Here is a 19,055-nt window from a genome sequence, read left to right on the forward strand (position 1 = left end):
GACTGCCTGTTTCTACCTCACAGGCGTCCTCGGCCAGCCCTGCCTGGCACGGCCGCGATGCAGGCAGCGATATAAAGTGCCGTTAGCTGTTATACGACCGGTTAATTTAACGCCCAGCCCCGCCGCGGCCCGGCGGAACCGTGCCGCCCCCTCAGCCCGCCGCCGGGCGCGGGAAGAGCGCTTTTTCAGCAGTGTGGCAGCCCACCGCTGCTCGGCCGGCGGAGGGGACCCGGGTTTGCTTTACGGCAGGCGTTTCGACCTCCCCATCCGCGCTTTGCGGCTGCGTGGCGGGGTTGGGGGGCGGGGAAGATGTCTGAGCGGGGAGAAGCCCCGGCGGCGGCGGCATCGGCGGGAGCGGGGGGTGAGATGCCGGCGAAGAAGCAGAAGCTGAGCAGTGACGAGAACAGCAACCCCGGGGACCTGTCCGGCGACGAGAACGTGAGGCCGGGGCGGGGGAGTTGGTGGGAGGTGGAGGGGGGAGGGGCGGTGAGGCGGGAGCGCACGGGGCCTCGCGCCGGGGGCGGGAGCGCTGAGGCGAGGGGGAACCGCCGGGCCCTGCTGTGAGAGGACGTCCCGGGGCCGCCCCCCCCCCCACCCCGTGAGGGACCTCCCGGTGCCCGATCCCCCTCGCGTGTCCCGCGGGCCGAGGATCCCGTCCGCGACTCCGGCGGGGCGAGGGGGGGCCCATCTCGGGTGGGAGAGGGGCTGGGGGCGAAGAGGGGGAGGAGGATGTCAGCCCGCCCGCCTCGGCTGGGTGGCCGCCCCTCCAGGCAGGCGGGAGGCCCCGGTGGGAGCGACCGGTGTGGGTCTGTGGGTGAGACACTCACTGTTCCTCCACGTGGGTGAGGGTGAATTTGAGGCCCAAGCTCTCGAAATCCACTTCAAAATGTCAGACCTCTTTTTTTTTTTTTTTTTGGTTTTTTTTTTTGGTTTTTTTTTGTTTGTTTGTTTTCTGCAAAAAAAGAAAACTTATCCATCTTTCTTGCAGTTTTGTGTCATGTGTCTTCACCATCACGTTTCAGAGTAACGTGCAGCGTAAATTTATACGTGCAGCCCTTTGGTGAATGAGGAATAGGGGATAGTGCTCATGAGCTTCTGTCAGCAGAAGGCGGTGGCAGGGGCTGAGGGCTCCAATCTCTAAGTTAGGCTACAGTCTCGTGTTCAGAACAAAGGTAATGTGATTGATACAGCAGAGCTTGATACTTAAAAGACAATCTGAGATACCTAGCAGTCATGTAGTTACTGTAGCAGTCATGTAGTGGCAGGAGGTGATTCTACCCCTCTACTCTGCGCTCGTGAGACCCCACCTGGAGTACTGTGTCCAGCTTTGGAGTCCCCAACACAGGAATGATGTGGATCTGTTGGAGCAGGTCCAGCAGAGGGTCACGAAGATGATCAGAGGGATGGAGCACCTCTCCTTTGAAGACAGGCTGAGAGAGCTGGGATTGTTCAGCCTGGAGAAGAGAAGGTTCCGGGGAGACCTCATAGCAGCCTTCCAATATCTGAAGGGAGTCTACAGGAGAGCCGGAGAGGGACTCTTTGTCAGGAGATGTAGTGACAGGACAAGGGGTAATGGTTTTAAATTGGAAGAGGGGAGATTTAGATTAGATATTAGGAGGAAGTTCTTTACTGTGAGGGTGGTGAAGCACTGGAACAGGTTGCCCAGGGAAGTTGTGGATGCCCCATCCCTGGAAGTGTTCAAGGCCAGGCTGGATGGGGCTTTGAGCAACCTGCTCTAGTGGAGGTGTCCCTGCCCATGGCAGGGGGTTTGGAACTCAATGATCTTTAAGGTCCCTTCCAACTCTAACCATTCTATGATTCTATGAGTGGGGGATGTTATTTGGGTATTGGCTTTATGCATTGTGGGTTTTTTTTTCTGGTTAGAGCACTTACCCAGAAAGTGAGAGATCTGGACCGTATCCCCCATAACCTGTGGAAGTGCTTGTGAGGTGACAGACAGGTTCAAGGCGCCCCATACTGCTGCTACTGATTTTTTTTTTTTTTTACTGCTCAGCAGCTTTTGTATATCCAAGTGACAAAGACATTCAGGTTTGCTTTGCTGCCTGTTTTAGCCTATGAGTGGCCACAGGAGGTGGGCTGTCTGGTTATTGAAAATGTGACCTGTCTCAATGGTGAGAGGATTCCCATTTCAGGAGTTTGTTACTGGACTCCACTGCTCCTGAAAGATGGGGATTATGTTTAAAAGTTGGAATAATAGTGTTGATTTGGAGAAAGGGTGTATTTCCACAGGTGTCCTGGGTGCAAGTTTGTTGGTTGTGTGCTAGTTGCAGGTAGTCAGTGCAGTTGCATCATACCAGGTACCAGGTATTCCTATATTGACAATATCTGATTAGTCCAGAGAAAACGTCAGTCTTGTGAAGTACGTCTCTAGCAACCGTGCTTGGGAGATGAGAATTTGGCAAGCTCTGAAATTTTCTAGGGTAAAGGAGAAGAAACTGGAAAACGTAAAAATTGTTAAACGCGCTTATGCGTATTAGGGGAGGGTTGGCTCTTTTAGGAGTGCAACGGGAAGGGAATGATTCCAGGTTTGGGCACTTCACTTACAGCCTTGTGTGTTGTGTCTCCTCCTTTTTCTTCTCTCGGTGTCCTGATTTTCAGAGTTGTTGGGCAAACAAAGACCAGTACGCCTCTACCGGCTTCTGATGATACAGATATAAAACTGGGACAGAGAATAAATGTTTGGTGGGAATTGGTGTATTAATGTTTATAGTTGACCTTATTTCATATCCCTGGTGGAGTTCCTGATGCAGTTTCGTGTTACGCTTAATCTCTTCCAGTGACAGGCTGTTGTCTGCCTCTGTCTCCCTTAGTTCAGATCTAGAAATCACATGGCCTCAGGATGAGTTGCTTTCCCCCCCTGCTCTGATGGAAACCGAAATGACTAGCTTGCCAGAAAAACAAAAAAAAAGTTGCTTTAAAAAGCAACTTTTAGCAAGCTGAACTTAGTCATATGGAAGCACAAGGTTGCCAGTTATGATGCAGGGGAAGTTGAAGTGCACCGTGATGGGTGATGCAGAGAATAGAAGTGCTGTTCTGAATAGTGTTCTGCAGTCAAACGCCATATGAAATTGTACTTTTTGTTAATTGTCCAAAGTTCATCTAAAGCTGCTCAGTGACTGGGTGGATTGTTTTGTGCACCCCCTTTTTTCATTTCTCTACATTCTTACCTTAACTCTGGCTGCTGACAGTTGGAGGGCCTGTTGTATGAGTTAGCTGATCAGACAGCAAGCTAATTTTATTTTTGTTTTTGTTTTCTTTTAATTTAGCTTTTAGTTGAAGCAGGTATCTGTAGGAAAGAGCAGGAGGGAGAGGTGGGACTTGCTCTTCTAGTGGCAGTGCTGACATTGCAGAACTGTGCTGTGCCTGAGGGTGTACAGAAGTGTCGGAACAGTTAGATTCTTGGTATGGCTAAGCATAATGTTTTTTGCACAAACAACCTCTTCCTTGAGTACTTCTAAAGTACTCATTTCATCTACGTCAAAGATGTTTCCTAGGGAGAGTAACCACTTATCTTTAGCCATTTTCTTAAGAGCAGCTACCCATATTCTGAAGAAACTTCACTAGATCACAGTTCACGTCTCTCCCTCTTGGATTAGTCCTCATGTGACTCATGTTCTGTTTCCACGGAGGAATGCTGTTATGTTAGGAGTAGATTTAAATATGTGAATCTAAATAACACCAAGTCCTAGGAGATCTTCTGTTCTTATGGAGGAGAAGGAAAAGTGAAAAGGCCAAGTGCTGCAAAACGAGTTGAATTTATACAGCAGTTAATGATATCTTTATTACATTCTGTATAATTTGAATGTTTTCAGGATGATGCCGTTAGTATTGAAAGCGGTACTAACACCGAACGCCCTGATACACCAACAAACACTCCAAATGCGCCGGGAAGAAAAAGCTGGGGGAAAGGAAAATGGAAGTCAAAGAAGTGCAAATATTCCTTCAAATGTGTAAATAGCCTAAAGGTGGGTATGTGTAAGCTTTAACATGGGAATGCTGGGTGCCACTTGCCAGCAGTAATCTTGATGATGGCTGTGAGGCAGTGTCAAGAGAGATATTTTTAAATATCTCTATACAATTATGTTCCATGCCCATTGGAAGAAAGTACTTTTCTTATTTGGAGTAGCTGAACTTTTGAAGAAGAAGGATACTGAGAAATAGGAAACAGTAGTAATGCTGCAGGTAACCCAATTTTTGTACAGGTTTACAAAGTTATATGTGATGTGTTGTAATTATGTATTTCATTGAAGCTGTAGTTGCTTGAGATAAAGGTAAGAAACCAGATAAACAAATTTAAATAAAACAAAACCTGTGACAACTTGATGCACAGAACCTGTACAGATTTTTTTTTACATGTTGAAATGTATTTAAAAAACCCCAACCCAACAATCTTGGAGTGTTTTTTTCCCTCAGTTGTCTGATCTGATAGTTTCTGTCCTCTGACAGTTGCCATAAATGCTCTATAGTGCAATTCGGTTAATTTGTCTTGAGCACTGTGATTATGTGTTTGCATCAGATCTAGGTCATATTTATCTTCCCACATAACACCTGATGGTATTAAGGGATGTGGATTCATGGTCTTTACTCCCTGTTCCTGTGTTTTAGGGTATTATTGTTTTCTTCTGCACTGGTGACAGACTATGGTGAACTGAATGAATTTTCTCTTTGATTCTTTTACGCTGTCAGGATGTTGTTCTTTCATTCCCTGGCCTTGTGTGGGATATTTATTTGGCAGAAGCTGTAAATGTGCCATCTGATTTGATTTTTATAAGATTTCTAAATAAAGATTGTGTCTGGAACAAGATGGGAGTTCTGTTAAACTTAGCTAATGAGAGGATGTGTGCAGTTTCATGGTGGATGTTTTCTGTAGAATTGCTTTGAGAGGTTTTTGCTGTTCCCCCACGCTTAACTGTTGAACTCTGCTGATGTAGCTGTTTTTGAACTTTGGCTTCAGACGGTCTCACTGAAATGCTGGGGTAGCCGAGTGGGAGGGGATGAGAGGTTTGGAGCGTGGAAACCTCATAAAGGAGCTTTGCCACTGGAGAAACCGTGATATGAAGTTATACTGACAAAAGTATCTGGGAAATAAGTTGATTTTAATGTGTTTTTTGAGGTATGAAAATTATCTCCAGTCCTTTCGAGGTGTAGGAGGAAGGGAAGGTCTTTCATTTTCACCAAGGTAGGCAGCTGTTCCTGTGATTCGCGTGAATCGCCCCCGCAGGCAGTGCTTTTTGTGGCTTCCAGTCATGCTTCAAATACAGACGCAGTCCTTTCGGCACCCAAACATTTAACAAGTTCTGAGTTCTGCTAAGCGTATTTGTTTTCTATCTGCAGACCAAATATTCCAAAGTAGTTAGTGCTTTTCAAGTGTCTTCTGGGAAAACAGAACAATCCCTCACCCCAGCTTCAACCCAGGCCCCACTATAGGGTGACCCTATGAAGTTAAGCAATCCCTGACTTCTGTGGATTTGGATCAGGGCCTGGGAACAGATTCCTGTGCAAGTGGAGTCAAGCTGTGAGAGAGTAAATGTAGCGTTTCAGCAAAGTGGGATATTTTTATTATATTTTTTTCCCCATTTCTCTTTGAACTGAAATTAATGCTAGTAATAATAAATGTGCATGTTAATACAAAGACTAGGTAGCAGCCAAATTTGGTAACTCCGTTTTACTTCATGTTTGAGGAAGCCTCTCTTTTCTTTTTCCTACTCCATACTAATTTTGCAGATACTGCGGAGAGAAATTCTAACAATTGAATGTTATATATGGGTTCAGAAAGACACTTGTGACTCTTTGGATATCACTTCATATATCCCATAGTTTGTATGTCTTTGAACTATGCTATAAGGTGCATGTACTGAAATTAATGGAAAATCACCATGATTTAAAGATATGGAAATTCATTTTAATATTCTTTAGGGATGTATAAATTATGTGGTTTTACACTCTCCTACTCTTGTTTTTCCCTCTTAGTTTGCTTTTTACTTTTTTTCCTTGGGGAAGCAAAGAAATACGGCCATTACCGTCTGCTTTGAATGTTAAATGGTTATGATTCAGCCTGAAAAACTCAGTGCTTGCTAAATATGCTTTTTAAACACTACTGTGGAAGTTATTTTGGGTGAAATTTAAGTGTCAGGAAAACAAAAACATAACTTGGAAAATAACAGGAAATAAAGAGCTGCCTTTTTTTTTTTTTTTTTTTCTTTTTGCAGTACTGAGTTACTGTAAGGTGTACTGAGAATCATTGCTCTGTAGGCTGGATGGAAATGTCGTGTATAAATTAGCGTATACAGCTAACAGATGCACATCCTCACATACATCCGTGTATGTTTTGCTTAGAGATCTTTCAGCAAAGAACTGATACTCTGCTTTGATGTGCTCCCTTTCAAACAACATTATTATTTGCCCTACCCTTTGCTCTTTCTTGGGGGGAGCTCAGTGGTTGTTAGCAGCCCGGTGGTGTCTCTTTGCTTCTACTGGCTGTCCCCTGAGGTGGGACTTGCTTCCACTTCTGGGAACTGGAAATGCATGTGTGGTCAGTTGGTTCCCTGCTGGCAGTGTGGGTGACAGGGTATTAAAATATGTTCATGTCGTTGCAGGTGATTATTTTTTGTGTTGGCATAGTATTTACTTCACTGCCTTCAGTCTAAAAATAGGTCTAGTCTTACTCTCTGACTGAACCTGAGTTGGCGTTGAGTGAATAAGGGCAGAACTAACCATTGATTATTTATTTATTTGCTTTTGTAACAATTGTAGGTCTATTTTTTCCTCTGTTTTCTTTCTCTGGTGTGTGAAGAACCTGAGTACTTTGGGGGTTGTGCCCTTTATTTGTACCAGGATCAAGATGGCATTTCACAATTCTACTTTTGGACCAGCATCTGTGTCAAACTCTTCTGTCTGTACAAACCAGTGGTCAGATTTGAGTGACGTCCTTGGCATCTTAGGACAACCATAATGTGCAGCACCTGAAAGTGTAATATTTTTAAAAATTTGCTTCATTGTTTAGCACTTGGGACAAAAATTAGAGTGGACAGGTATTATCAAAATAGCTATGTGCTCTCTCTGACCAGTGAGGATGATGGTAGCTTAAATGAGGGGAACATAACTTCCTCCGATACCTTAGTGACTTCCTGAAGAGCCTCTGCCTCACTCCTTCATCCATTAAACACCAGAAAGACTTGGATTTGTATGGTCAGGCTCTTTGAGGTTGTAGCACTCCGTGTGAGGAATGTCGTGCAGATGATGTAAGAAGTCTAAAGACATTTGTCTTGCAGAGTAATTTTTCCAGGGAAATAAGTCATCTTTGAAAAAGCTTACTAAATACTTTAGGTATGTGCTCAAATATATAAATATAGAAACAGTATAGCTCTCCATCGTCTCTCTCTACTTATAACGTATTACCCTAGTCTGGTCTTACCTAGAAAATCACAAATTTATCACAGCTTATGCTGGAATTTTTCCTATCTTGAGGGAGAAAAACATCTTCCTCTTAACTTTTCCCATTTTGCTAAATTTGTCGGAAACAGTGCATATGGCAAAGAACACGGTTATTCCAGAAAAACAAGCACAAAACCTGCTGATGTGTCTCTGTAATAAAGCAGTGTAATCCGTGCATTTTACTTGTGTTATCTTCATGTGGTATGTCAAAAGCCCTCAGTATGCACCAGCATGAACTCTTTTACACAGAAATTCAAACCCAACTAATTATTAGTGGAAATTTTTTTTGAAGTATTCTGTAGTTGACCTCTCGGCCATTCTCTTTGAGAAAGACTTAAATACACTCAAAAAATAAGCCTAGAAAGCAAAATTCATAACTTTATTGGGCACTAAAAATCATGGCCTTGTGTATGCAATTTTGTGGCATGTATTTTTTCCTCATTCTTCATCTCTAAATATAATGCTTTACAGATGCTGAATACCTGATTTTTTTCTTCTGTCCTGGCGTCACTAACAATCTTGCTACTTTTCCCTTTGCTAGTATACCGTATCCCTCATCACATAAAGCCACTAGTCTGTACTTTCATCTTATGATGTGTAATACTTCAAGTTAAACTTTGAACAATGCTTTTTAATCTGTATTCAGCTTCCAAAGTTATTACGGACTCTTTGAGAATTGCAGGAGAGCCTTCATCTCTGAAAGATTCTCTCCTGTCTCTTTGTAGCTCTTTTAGCTGTATCTGTTGATAACAGATACTGCATTTTGCAGTAAATAATGCTATTTTAAATTCTTCCAGACTTCCGTACTTTTCTTTTTCTGAGTAGCATTGGACTCCCCACCCATACCCCCTCCTCAAATTTATTCTTTGGTTCGTGGATAGGGCAGAGCTGCCAGGGCTAATATTTCTCCTGCTGCCTCTGAAGCTCTGCCATTTGAAGGCTGCTTAACAGCCATCATGAGACACTTCCTTCCTGCCCACGCTGTCCCAGACAGTCCCCTGTGGGGAGGCACTTTAATGAACATTATTCTTACTGAAAACATCCTGTCAGGGCAGGCCAAAATACTGTTATCAATTATTAACAAGCACCACCATATTCATCACAATTCATAAACATATCTGCTTCTTTTTTTTTTTTTTTCTCTATTAGACTGATGTAAGCTGTATAAAAATAATACTTGGCATTTCTGTGGTGACTGTGAGGGTGATCTGAAAACACTTTGTAGACATGAACTTTGCAGCAGCTTTCTGACATGCTGGAGAGAGTTCGTCGTGTCTGTGATAGAATTGCAAGATATGCTGTAATAGTTCAGTGTGGCCCCTCTCCACCTGGATACCTTCTTCTCTGTGAAGCTGTAAATCTTTGTGTGGAAGTAATAGTAACAGTGAAAAATGCATATAGATGTGGCCTTAGATGCCTTGTTGAAAATTGCAAAACAAAGTAGCAGAGCTGCAAATATAACTCAGGAGTTCTGCCAGCTTCTGGCCATAACTAAGAGACAGCAGTTCTTCCCCTTCATTTTTTAAAAGCTTGGTGGGGAAAGAAAGAGGGGGGTGTCAGAATATTCCTTTAATTCTCCCTTAAGACAGCCAAGTTAAAATGTGATGTTACAAAACTGTTTTTTTTAACCGTTCACTATCTGAAATTATACTGGATGTGAACCCAGTAGTTTGACGAGGAAAACGTATCAATTAAACTGTTTACCACCACAGCTGAATTTCACAGAAATAATATGCCTGTGGGTTTTATTTTTTTGGTCTCTAATCTGAATTTACATCTACAGGAGGACCATGGTCAGCCTTTGTTTGGAGTCCAGTTTAACTGGCACAGTAAAGAAGGTGATCCTCTCGTTTTTGCCACTGTAGGCAGCAACAGAGTGAGTAATTTGTGTTTAACCATAAGCCCTTCCGTGTGGTTCTGCTTGTGTTCTTTTTTTCAACCAATCCCTTTACCCGTGTTTAGTACAGACATGGGATACTTCATATAGAAAGCTTTATTTCTGAGATATGTAGCATCTGTTATCTGGGAGAGTTGCATCCTCTGGATTGTTTTATGAAGTCATGTGCTAGCTATTTGGGAATTAGCCTATATAGTAAAGTAAAGAAAAAAATCCTTCAGTAGTACAAATACGGGATAAGCAAGAGAGGTGCATAAATGTATCTTCTCGCTACTCTTCGATGTTATTGTTTCCAAAAGGTCATATGCTCTAAAATGGGAAGGGAAATGTCTGCGATGATGCCAGGCAGCTCAGTAGCTAAATTAATGGCCTGTATGGAGTGAATTTATAGGCAAGGATCTATGTCATTTCAGTCTTGAAAATAACTCCTGAAGTGCATTCTGTGCAAGTCTTGTGAATAAACAAGAAGCCTTTCATTTCCAGGTTCGTTCCACTTGGCGGTTACCAAAAGTGCTAAACTAAGATTAAACAAGGTATCAATGGCTCATTAAAAGACCAACTCACATTAGAGATAGCTGCGGTAACTAATTCCAAATAGAGCTTAATCTTACTAAGACAATTCAAATACTAGGTTTAAGTATCTGGGAAGGACTGCTGACGAGTCCTGGAATAGTGCTTTACTGAGGCTGCTGTGAACATTCTTTTATTAAACCACTTCCACCCATTGGAAACAAACAGATGATGGATGAGATCTAAACCATAAAGGCACACTATCTCTCCCACCAGGAAGCACAGGTGCATGTGATTTCCTTTTGAAATATCACAAGTAAGTAGCAATCTCTCCTACTTTTTTTTTTCCTCCAGGTTACTTTATATGAATGTCATTCCCAAGGAGAAATTCGTCTGTTGCAGTCCTATGTGGATGCTGATGTATCCTTTAAGTTAAAAAGCCACTTGTTTGCTTCCTTTTTATCAAAAATGAAGAGGCTTTGTAGGAAAAAGCACATAAAGGTTTTGTCTGTGATTTAATACTTTGCTTATGTGGTACATTCCTTATGTTAGGTCCAAGTCTTGCCTCTTTCCACATCCTGGATTCCCTCCTATTGAAAAAATACTAAAAATGCAGACTCATGGACCATGCTTTATTAAAATATTTGAAAATTAATTCTCCATCGGTTTAATCTTTCCAACACTAATATTTGTGTAATGTTTCACTGCTTTACAATGGTCTTGTTTCTCTGGGAATTAGAACTGGGTTTAAAACTTAAAAATTACGTTTCATGCTCTGAAGTGGTAATAACTTGTGTTGATCATTTTGCAGTATACAAGTCGATAACTTGCGAACTTGATCTTGATTCATTTTTATTTTATTCCCAATCTTTGTATGTTTTGGAGAAAGAGGTTGAACAGTGATGCCGAGAGAGAGCAGGTGTTCCTTGTATGCTATGGAGCAGAAGTGAGGAAACTGGCATCTACAGAAAAGGTGATGTTGGTTGTATTTGCAGATGGATAATCAAGTATGTATCTTTTTCTTACTGGGTCCAGCAGAGACTCCTGAGCATAAAATAGCAAAAAGTTTACTTAAAAAAAATTTAAAAAAAGGGAGATTTTTTTTTTTTCTTGTGTTCCTTAACGTGAGATGTTATAGGCAGATGAAAATTTCTATACCTGTGCGTGGACATATGATAGCAATACAAGCCATCCTCTTCTGGCTGTGGCAGGGTCCAGGGGTATTATTAGGATAATTAATCCTATTACAATGCAGTGCATAAAGGTGAGTGCTCCAAATTTCGACATACAGCCTGTGTTTCAGTAAGGCATGAAACTTTTGTCCTCTAAATACATGTAAACGTGAGGGGAAATGATAACTTGGTCTCTGAATTCTATCCCAGCACTACGTGGGCCATGGAAATGCAATCAATGAACTGAAATTCCATCCAAGAGATCCAAATCTTCTTTTATCTGTAAGCAAAGGTGAGGAAAAATAACTCTTTTTTTTTTTTTTTTTACATATATATATATAAATCAGGATACTTTGGATTGGACTTTGGTCTTGAAGATGGCCAAAATCTCCATGAATTTTTTATGAATGGCCCTGAAGAAGTTTACCTTGAAAGTCTAGAGCAAATCATGCTCTTTTATGACTATATATCTTGTACATATTAAATCCATGGCCTACAATGAACACAACTCCTCTGTGCTGCAAAGGGATGCTGAGTGGTGCTGCTTTTAGGAAAGAAGAAACATGAGCATTGGGGTTGCTCGCTCCTTTTCAACAGTTAAATGTTTCAGTTGTTGAATCACGTTGCCATCTAGTGGGGATGTCTTAATGTGGCAACCAGCGTTCACCACCACTTTCAAGGGGAAATCTTTGATTCTCTATTGCTTAGGAGCAGCACTGACTTTAATTGGACTTTGTGTAAAAAGCATATTAGTGAAGGGAGAAGTGAGTTATTGGTATAGTCTGTTATGGGCTTGTCAACAGTCACAACTTCCTAACCTTGAGTGTTTCGTTAAGTAAGGGGATACTTGATCTGCCACAAGAGCAGGCCTTCAGGAATGCTAGAGTTGGAAACGTTCAAATAAGGGGACTTTTGACTTTATCATATTTGATATTTCTGATGAAGCTACACGACAATAGGAGTTGGGAACCTCTCCCGATTCTTGCAACTGTCAAGTTTGTGCTGTGGGTCTGTCATGTTGAATTTCTTGAGTTCTGTATATTTTTTAGGTTCTCTTTTTAATAACATTTTGACATCAGCGGTAGTACTACAAGTTTTAATGTACAATCTCTAGACCAGGTACTATCTCCAATAGGGTGTGAGACAGTAGAATATTAGAGTCTCAGAACTGCTTGACTGAGAGATGAGTAGAAAAAGAAGGAAATATTTGGGACTGAGTGGCTTTCCAGTTGGTGTCGCTGTAATTCAGTGTACTTGTGGAATCCAAAAGGGAAATACACTAGAGGTTCCCATTTCCAAATGGGAAATACAGTAGAGGTTCTTCATTAGAAATTGTTAAAATTCTCTTTAAACAAGTGGATTAGACCAATTGACTTTGGAATACATAGTATATAGAAACAGTTTCTCCATCCCTACAGTCTGTGGTTCACAAAGAATAATATTAATATAATATTAAAAGATTAAAAAAATGGAAAATCACGACTCTGTTGATGCAAGAAAGGCTGAAAGGAATTCTAGTGTTTTTTGATATATACAATTATTTTTGAGATAAGACTGAATAAAAGCCATACTTGTCCAAAATCAGGCTCAACTCTGCTTTTTTGGATGATCTAAATATCCAAGTATATTTTTGCTAGAAGCTGGCCTCGGGGGAGTGGGTGCACTTTCTGAATTCCAGATTACTCTGACAGCAGTTTAGTTGTAATGGCAATTTTAGTTAATGCAGTTTTGTTGTTTCTAACAAGTGAAGAAGAATTAAGTGCCTTTTTGATGTTTACATGAACACCCGTTATTGAAAGTGGTTAAGCTGAAATATATTATTCATATGTACGTATAAAAAGCAGCATGTAATTTTATTTGTTCTTTATAGATCATGCATTGAGACTGTGGAACATCCAGACAGACACGCTGGTTGCAATATTTGGAGGAGTAGAAGGGCACAGGGATGAGGTGTTAAGTGCAGTAAGTGGAAGACTGTGGGGCAGTGATTTAGATTTACAGAGGGTAGTAAGCTTACAATATGCAACTTTTTGTCCTCTTGTGCACTGTTTTTAATCTTATACCTATTTAGGAAAATCCTGAAGTGCATAAATACCATTTTAAGGGGATAGACAAGTTTAAATCTAAGATGGTTTGATTGATTTGGCCACCTCTCAATGTACAGGACAGGTGTTCACTCTCTGTGTTTCTGTAGCTAGTTTTCTCACAGTGCAGCCTAGAAATAAAAAAAAAATAAACCAGTGGGGCTAGAAAGAGTAAAAAGTTTTCATGATAGTCCCACTTTTGAAGTTCTGGAGGTCTTATCACGCCAAAGCAGCAAGAGCAAATAAAGCTTGAGAGACATGGTAGGGAAGAAAAGAAGTTACTTCAGGTGAGTTATGCTGCTTTTCAGTGGCTGTGAACAGACACTGGTACCCAGCAAATACCAAGTAGAGTAGTTGACTTTTAATATGCTGCTTTTAAGAACTTTTTTTTTTCGATTCCTATTGTGTGACCTGAAAGGTGAGGGGTGCATCTGTATGAAACCTGACACTATTATTCTCTTGCGGTTGTAAATAGTCATCACCCGTGTGGTAGACCTGGAATTCTGCCAAAGTTGCTCCATAAAATGAAACCTAGGGAATTTACTAAGGGGAGAGCACTAGCAATAGATTCATTGCCTGTCAGTGCTGTTTAATGTGCCTCTCTTTCTTGAGAAAGAGTAAATATAATTATTAAGATACTGTGCCGCTTTGCAGTGAGCGGGATTAAGTTGTTAGTAGTTTTCTATTTGAAATACGCAGTTGTAGTGCATTCGCTAAGCTGAAAATGCTGTTTTGTTGGAAACGATGGAATGAAATCTGAGTTGATAAAATGCAGCTTGGGCTGGGGGTCCTCAAAATTATTTCGTATCCATAGGATTATGATCTTCTTGGTGAAAAAATCATGTCCTGTGGGATGGATCACTCTCTAAAACTCTGGAGAATTAATTCCAAGAGAATGATAAATGCCATTAAAGAGTCTTATGAGTACAACCCAAATAAAACCAACAGGTATGTAGTTTTTCTTGGCTGTCTTTGCGCAATATGAATATTCTGGTATGACCCAGGTTAATTCCTACCCAATTTGGGAGTTCTTGGGGATAGTGAGTGACCTGGGGATTTTGCATGAGACATAATCTCTCTAGATGATGTGTCTTACTGATTTTTGCTTCAGTAGAATTTTATGGAATTCAGATTCAAAGTCCTGACACTTTTTTGTTTTAAATATCTTGATTCTTTCTTATCTGATTGAATAGAAAATGTCTGGAAGCATTATCTCTATCGTTCTTAATTAAAGCTTGTATTTCACTGTGTTTCGGGATGTCAGTGGTTTTTCTTTCTCTCAACTCAAAATTTCTAGGAAGGAATCAAATCAATGAAATTAAATACAGCAAATGGTTTTATATTGGGTAATTATTACAATTATTGTATCTGCTATCTGAATTTGGGGTGAGCACAAAAATGTTTATGTAGTAATAACCTTAATTTTCATGATTCTCTGATCTGACCTTAGATAGCAGTAAATTGTCATGTAAACATAGCAATTATAGGTACATTGATAGATAAATCCTCCTTTATGAAGTTCATCAAATCACCTTTTTAATCTTCCAGTTAAACCATTGAGAGAACTGAAGAGTCTAAAACACATTGAACATGTTCAGTAATGAGGCTAGCTGTGAAAATACTCTCGCTTTTTTTGGTAATGTCACCAAATATTAAATGATGCTTTTTTAGTGTGCTTCTTAAAAAAAAAAAAAAAACAAAAAACCAAAACAACACTAAAAAAATCCCATCTGTTTAAAAATTCAGATGTTGCAGAAGGGAATGAGAATGAAAACAGGGACTGTTCCCAATATGTAAAAAAAACAATCATACAACATACAAAATCAACTTTGTTGTAAAGCTCTTAAAACAATAAAAAAGACAGGGTTGTTCTTTTATCGTCAACATATTTTAAAACTGGCCATTAAAAATTTGACGTGTGCTTCTGTGTTTCTCTGGACCTCATTTGGCAATTTTCTCTGTAGGCCTTTTATTTCCCAGAAAATTCACTTTCCTGACTTTTCTACGAGAGACATACATAGAAACTATGTTGACTGTGTACGATGGTTGGGAGATCTAATCCTTTCCAAGGTAAAGTGGCAGCTATTTCAGCTATATTACTCACATTTGTTTGTTCTGAGGATCTTAAACCGTAGAAGTTTTACTAGAATTTGGGTCTTGGTTTAACTTACTATGCTGTGTCAAATGATTTTATGGAGTGTATTGTGAATTTTGTCAGCTGTTATGATGTGTGGATAAGCAGCTTGTACTTAAAAAGTAAAATTATTACTACAGCTGTACTTATGCTAAAAGTACAGGGATACCAGCTAACCAGAACCTGCATGGAATGCACAGAAAGAGAATATATAGATGCTGATGAGGGATCCTGCTGCTAAAGGGAGAGATGAGGCTTCCCATGATGGAGTAACTTTGATTAGTGTTGTGTCCACATTGGCTTGCAGATATTAAACTGGGTGGCCCAGCTGCCTCGTTGCCGGATATTGGTGCGGGCATGGTCCTGTTGGTTGACTGGGTGAATAATTGGGTGAATAATCTTTGAACGAAGATTAATGGAAACCGCTCAGGAAAGCGTGTTTGAGCACATCTGGTTGACTTCCCCTGAAGCGGGTGAGGGAGAGCTCCTGCCGTCCTGCTACCTGCCAAAGCTGTGAGAGCAGAAGGCTCCCAGCGATGGTCAGCGACGTGTTGTTGGTGATGTGGCTGTGATATAAAGACAGAGGCGAGATGAAGTGTTTGGTTATAATTATAGTTAAACTGAATGTGCAGTATAAATTATAAGTGATTTTTTTTTTTTCATTGTTTCACCCCAGTCTTGTGAAAATGCCATTGTGTGCTGGAAGCCTGGCAAAATGGAAGATGATATAGATAAAATCAAGCCCAGTGAGTCGAATGTGACCATACTTGGGAGATTTGATTACAGCCAGTGTGATATATGGTACATGAGGTTCTCAATGGATTTCTGGCAAAAGGTATGTGTGAGCTTTGACTTTGCTGATCTGAAGATTCTGACTTCCATTCTTTGAGACAGTATTTTAAAACTTTGGTATCCTCTGCTTTCTTTTGAAGATGCTTGCTCTGGGCAATCAGGTTGGCAAACTTTATGTTTGGGATTTAGAAATAGAGGATCCTCATAAAGCCAAGTGAGTACTTTTATTTTAATTTTATTTGAGACAGGGAGTTGGGGTATTTTCCTTTTTCCTTTACTAGTAACTGTAGAAATTCTTTAATAGTATTAGTCATTTTTCCATTTTAACTACTAGGTAAGTAAACATTCTGAGCACCTGAAGGTAAACATTTATTATTTTTTACGGATTTATTACTTACATTATTACAGTAGTGCTAAGAGGCCCCAAGAGGTTGTGCCGGGTACCATAGATAGATATAGTAAAAGACAATTTGTTCCATGAAGAACTTACAAACTAATTAGGTGGGATTAGGATGTGCTGGGTGGGTGTAGCACGTGACAAAGGAGAAATAGGTGAAAGGACTAGGGTAGTGAGAATGTAAAGGTTGGCTGTGAGCATCATGTGGAGGAAACAGTATGGCTTTCCAGTTCCTCATCTGCATGTCTTAATATAAACACGCAAATACTAAAAGAACCGCTCCAAACCCATTATGTGTACAAAATGTATATACACTGTGTATATAACTAATATATGCATTCTACATGTATATGCACTATATAATAAATTATATATGCTTACATTTATATATTTTATAGATATATTCTATATAAATATGTCTGTGCACATATATATACATAACACGTGAACTTCTTGAAAATGCTCTGGTCTTTAATCACCCAATTATGATATTTTATTCCTAACCACTGTGAAAGAACATTCATTATAAAGTCCTAAATAATGTGATTCAATAAGCTTTCAGTCAGTGCTTCAATGAAAATCGGGTGGATGAGGAGTGGCAGCAAACAGGAAATTCCTGCTTTCCCAAGTCCACATTTGGAATACAAAATACACCATGAAGGGCATAATGTTGTTGCCCTTCAGTTCCTCCTAGGTCACATAAGTAAGAGGTTGGTGAAACAGCGCTCCATAATGTAGTAGCAAGTGCAGATTTAACATCGCAGCTGAATAATTTTCTTTTATTTATAGGTGTACGACTCTTACTCATCCTAAATGTGTTGCTGCCATTCGACAAACCAGTTTTAGCAGGGATAGTAGTATCCTTATAGCTGTGTGTGACGATGCCAGTATCTGGCGCTGGGACAGACTACGATAAATTACTTTTTCTTAATTCAAAGTAGAAAATATATTTTCAAATTATAATATAGTCTGTTAACTCGCTAGTACGGTAGATGCATTTAGTGTAGACTTTCTCAAAGGTTCGGCAGGCTGGAGCCGAACTTAGTGATGTTTACATTCTGTGTATTGTTCTGCTTGAAATTGCTGCTTTTAATAAAAAGAAGTATTTTTGTAAAGCTTTCTGAATTGTCCACTTTAATTATTTCCCACAGTGAGTTTTCACTTATGGCCTATGAAATTATTTTGCATACAGCTAGCACATAAATATATGGTAACTCACTAGAAGTTTGGTATGTGAATGCTTGCAGCTGGTTTTTTGCCTTTTTGACTGACAACCTCATGAAACCATTGAATATTATCTGGGGACCACATAAAGGAAATACTACATGTAGGAATATAGTATAAATAAGTGCTGAAAACATTTCAGATTCATTCCTTAAGTTAGTTGTGCGTTGAAATTGATTAAGTTTAATAACCTGAAATCGGGATGTGCTTTTCACCATTTCTGTTACTGATTAGAGGAAAAAAAACTATTGGCTTTTTTTAGGGGGGAAGGGAAGATATCACATTGCTCTACTGTTTGGATTCTGGCTGTTCAGTTACTGCAATTATCTTAAATCAAAGTTAGTTACTGGAAATATATTTTAATTGCCTCTGTTGTCAGTGTCCCCAAATAGCCTCATCAATGTTTTACTTGCCCTGAGAATAACGAATTCTAAAATCAATGCTATTTCATATAGATTTAAAATATGTACAGTTAATACAATGAAAGGGGGGAGATGGATCAGACAGCAGACATCATTAACAGTGATAATCTGTGCTCAAAACACTCGTGTCTTTCTTGTCAGCATATAGTTGGAATGTTTGTGTTTGTATTTAGGAATTGGTCCAAGACATTGCACAACAGCTCTGTGTACCTCAAGGAGGAAGAAGGTTAATAACATTTACTGAACCTGAACCATTTACTTTTTTTTTTTTTTTTCCTCCTGGGCTCTTATCCTTCACCATAACATGTTACTTGAAAAGAATGTGTTAGAATATTGTATAAATACAAGTACCCTGTCATTGGCAACATAACAGTGCTTCGTTGATCAGTAGATTAAGTAAAGTAGTCCTCGTTGCTGCTGACTTCTTAAGTGCGTATCTGACTTTCATCTTTAAGGATATTGCTTTTTCCTGTTTGTTGCAGTTTGGGAGGCTTTTAAATGCTCTGTTCAGATAAACTACATGTTCAATTTGAAGTAATATGACTAAGCCAGTTTTGATTTGTGTCCTTAGGAGCCTGCAAAAAATGAGATCCAGAGCTGGCAAGTAGTTTACAAGTCTTACTCTATAATATATGATTTTGTGTCATTCCCCCCCCCCCCCCCCCATTTTTTTTTTTAATCCTTTTTAAATCCTTGTCCTTACGACTGGGGAGGTGCAGTAATAGCTTTGTAGCACAAGTCTGTCCAAAACCAGTGTTAAATTGAGCTGGATTCTGGACCTTCTTTTTCTTGCATAAGCCAAGTGGGCAGGATGCTCATTATCGGAAGGGGTGCTTGTGACTGGCTGGTTGTGGGGACATCGTCTGCCAATTGTAAAACCACGGAGTTTGGCAGAACCAGGTAGAATCCCAAGTCATTAGACTTCCTACAACCTTCAAGGAAACAGAGTTGTGGATGCCCCATCCCTG

At 40.1% G+C, this 19,055-nt stretch overlaps 1 protein-coding gene across 1 annotated transcript; it reads left to right on the forward strand.

Annotated features, from left to right (window-relative positions):
* The first annotated feature begins 297 nt into the window (after positions 1 to 297).
* Positions 298 to 17,560, forward strand: EED (embryonic ectoderm development). The gene is made up of 12 exons (XM_074153699.1): positions 298 to 438; positions 3,834 to 3,986; positions 9,239 to 9,331; positions 10,217 to 10,282; positions 11,001 to 11,126; positions 11,245 to 11,326; positions 12,905 to 12,996; positions 13,933 to 14,066; positions 15,083 to 15,188; positions 15,929 to 16,087; positions 16,185 to 16,258; positions 17,231 to 17,560. The coding sequence occupies exons 1-12, from the start codon at positions 310 to 312 to the stop codon at positions 17,355 to 17,357; spliced, it is 1,341 nt and encodes a 446-aa protein (XP_074009800.1). The 5' UTR covers positions 298 to 309; the 3' UTR covers positions 17,358 to 17,560.
* The last annotated feature ends 1,495 nt before the right edge of the window (positions 17,561 to 19,055 follow it).

Source organism: Numenius arquata, chromosome 1 (assembly GCF_964106895.1).
Source record: "Numenius arquata chromosome 1, bNumArq3.hap1.1, whole genome shotgun sequence".
In the NCBI taxonomy this organism is placed as follows: domain Eukaryota; kingdom Metazoa; phylum Chordata; class Aves; order Charadriiformes; family Scolopacidae; genus Numenius; species Numenius arquata.

Excerpts from the sequence above, each read along its gene's own strand:
- EED (XM_074153699.1), top strand. The coding sequence starts at position 310 with ATGTCTGAGCGGGGAGAAGCCCCGGCGGCGGCGGCATCGGCGGGAGCG. Across the intron at positions 12,997-13,932 it reads GGGATGAGGTGTTAAGTGCA|GATTATGATCTTCTTGGTGA; the intron begins GTAAGTGGAAGA and ends TCGTATCCATAG. Across the intron at positions 16,088-16,184 it reads CAATGGATTTCTGGCAAAAG|ATGCTTGCTCTGGGCAATCA; the intron begins GTATGTGTGAGC and ends TTTCTTTTGAAG.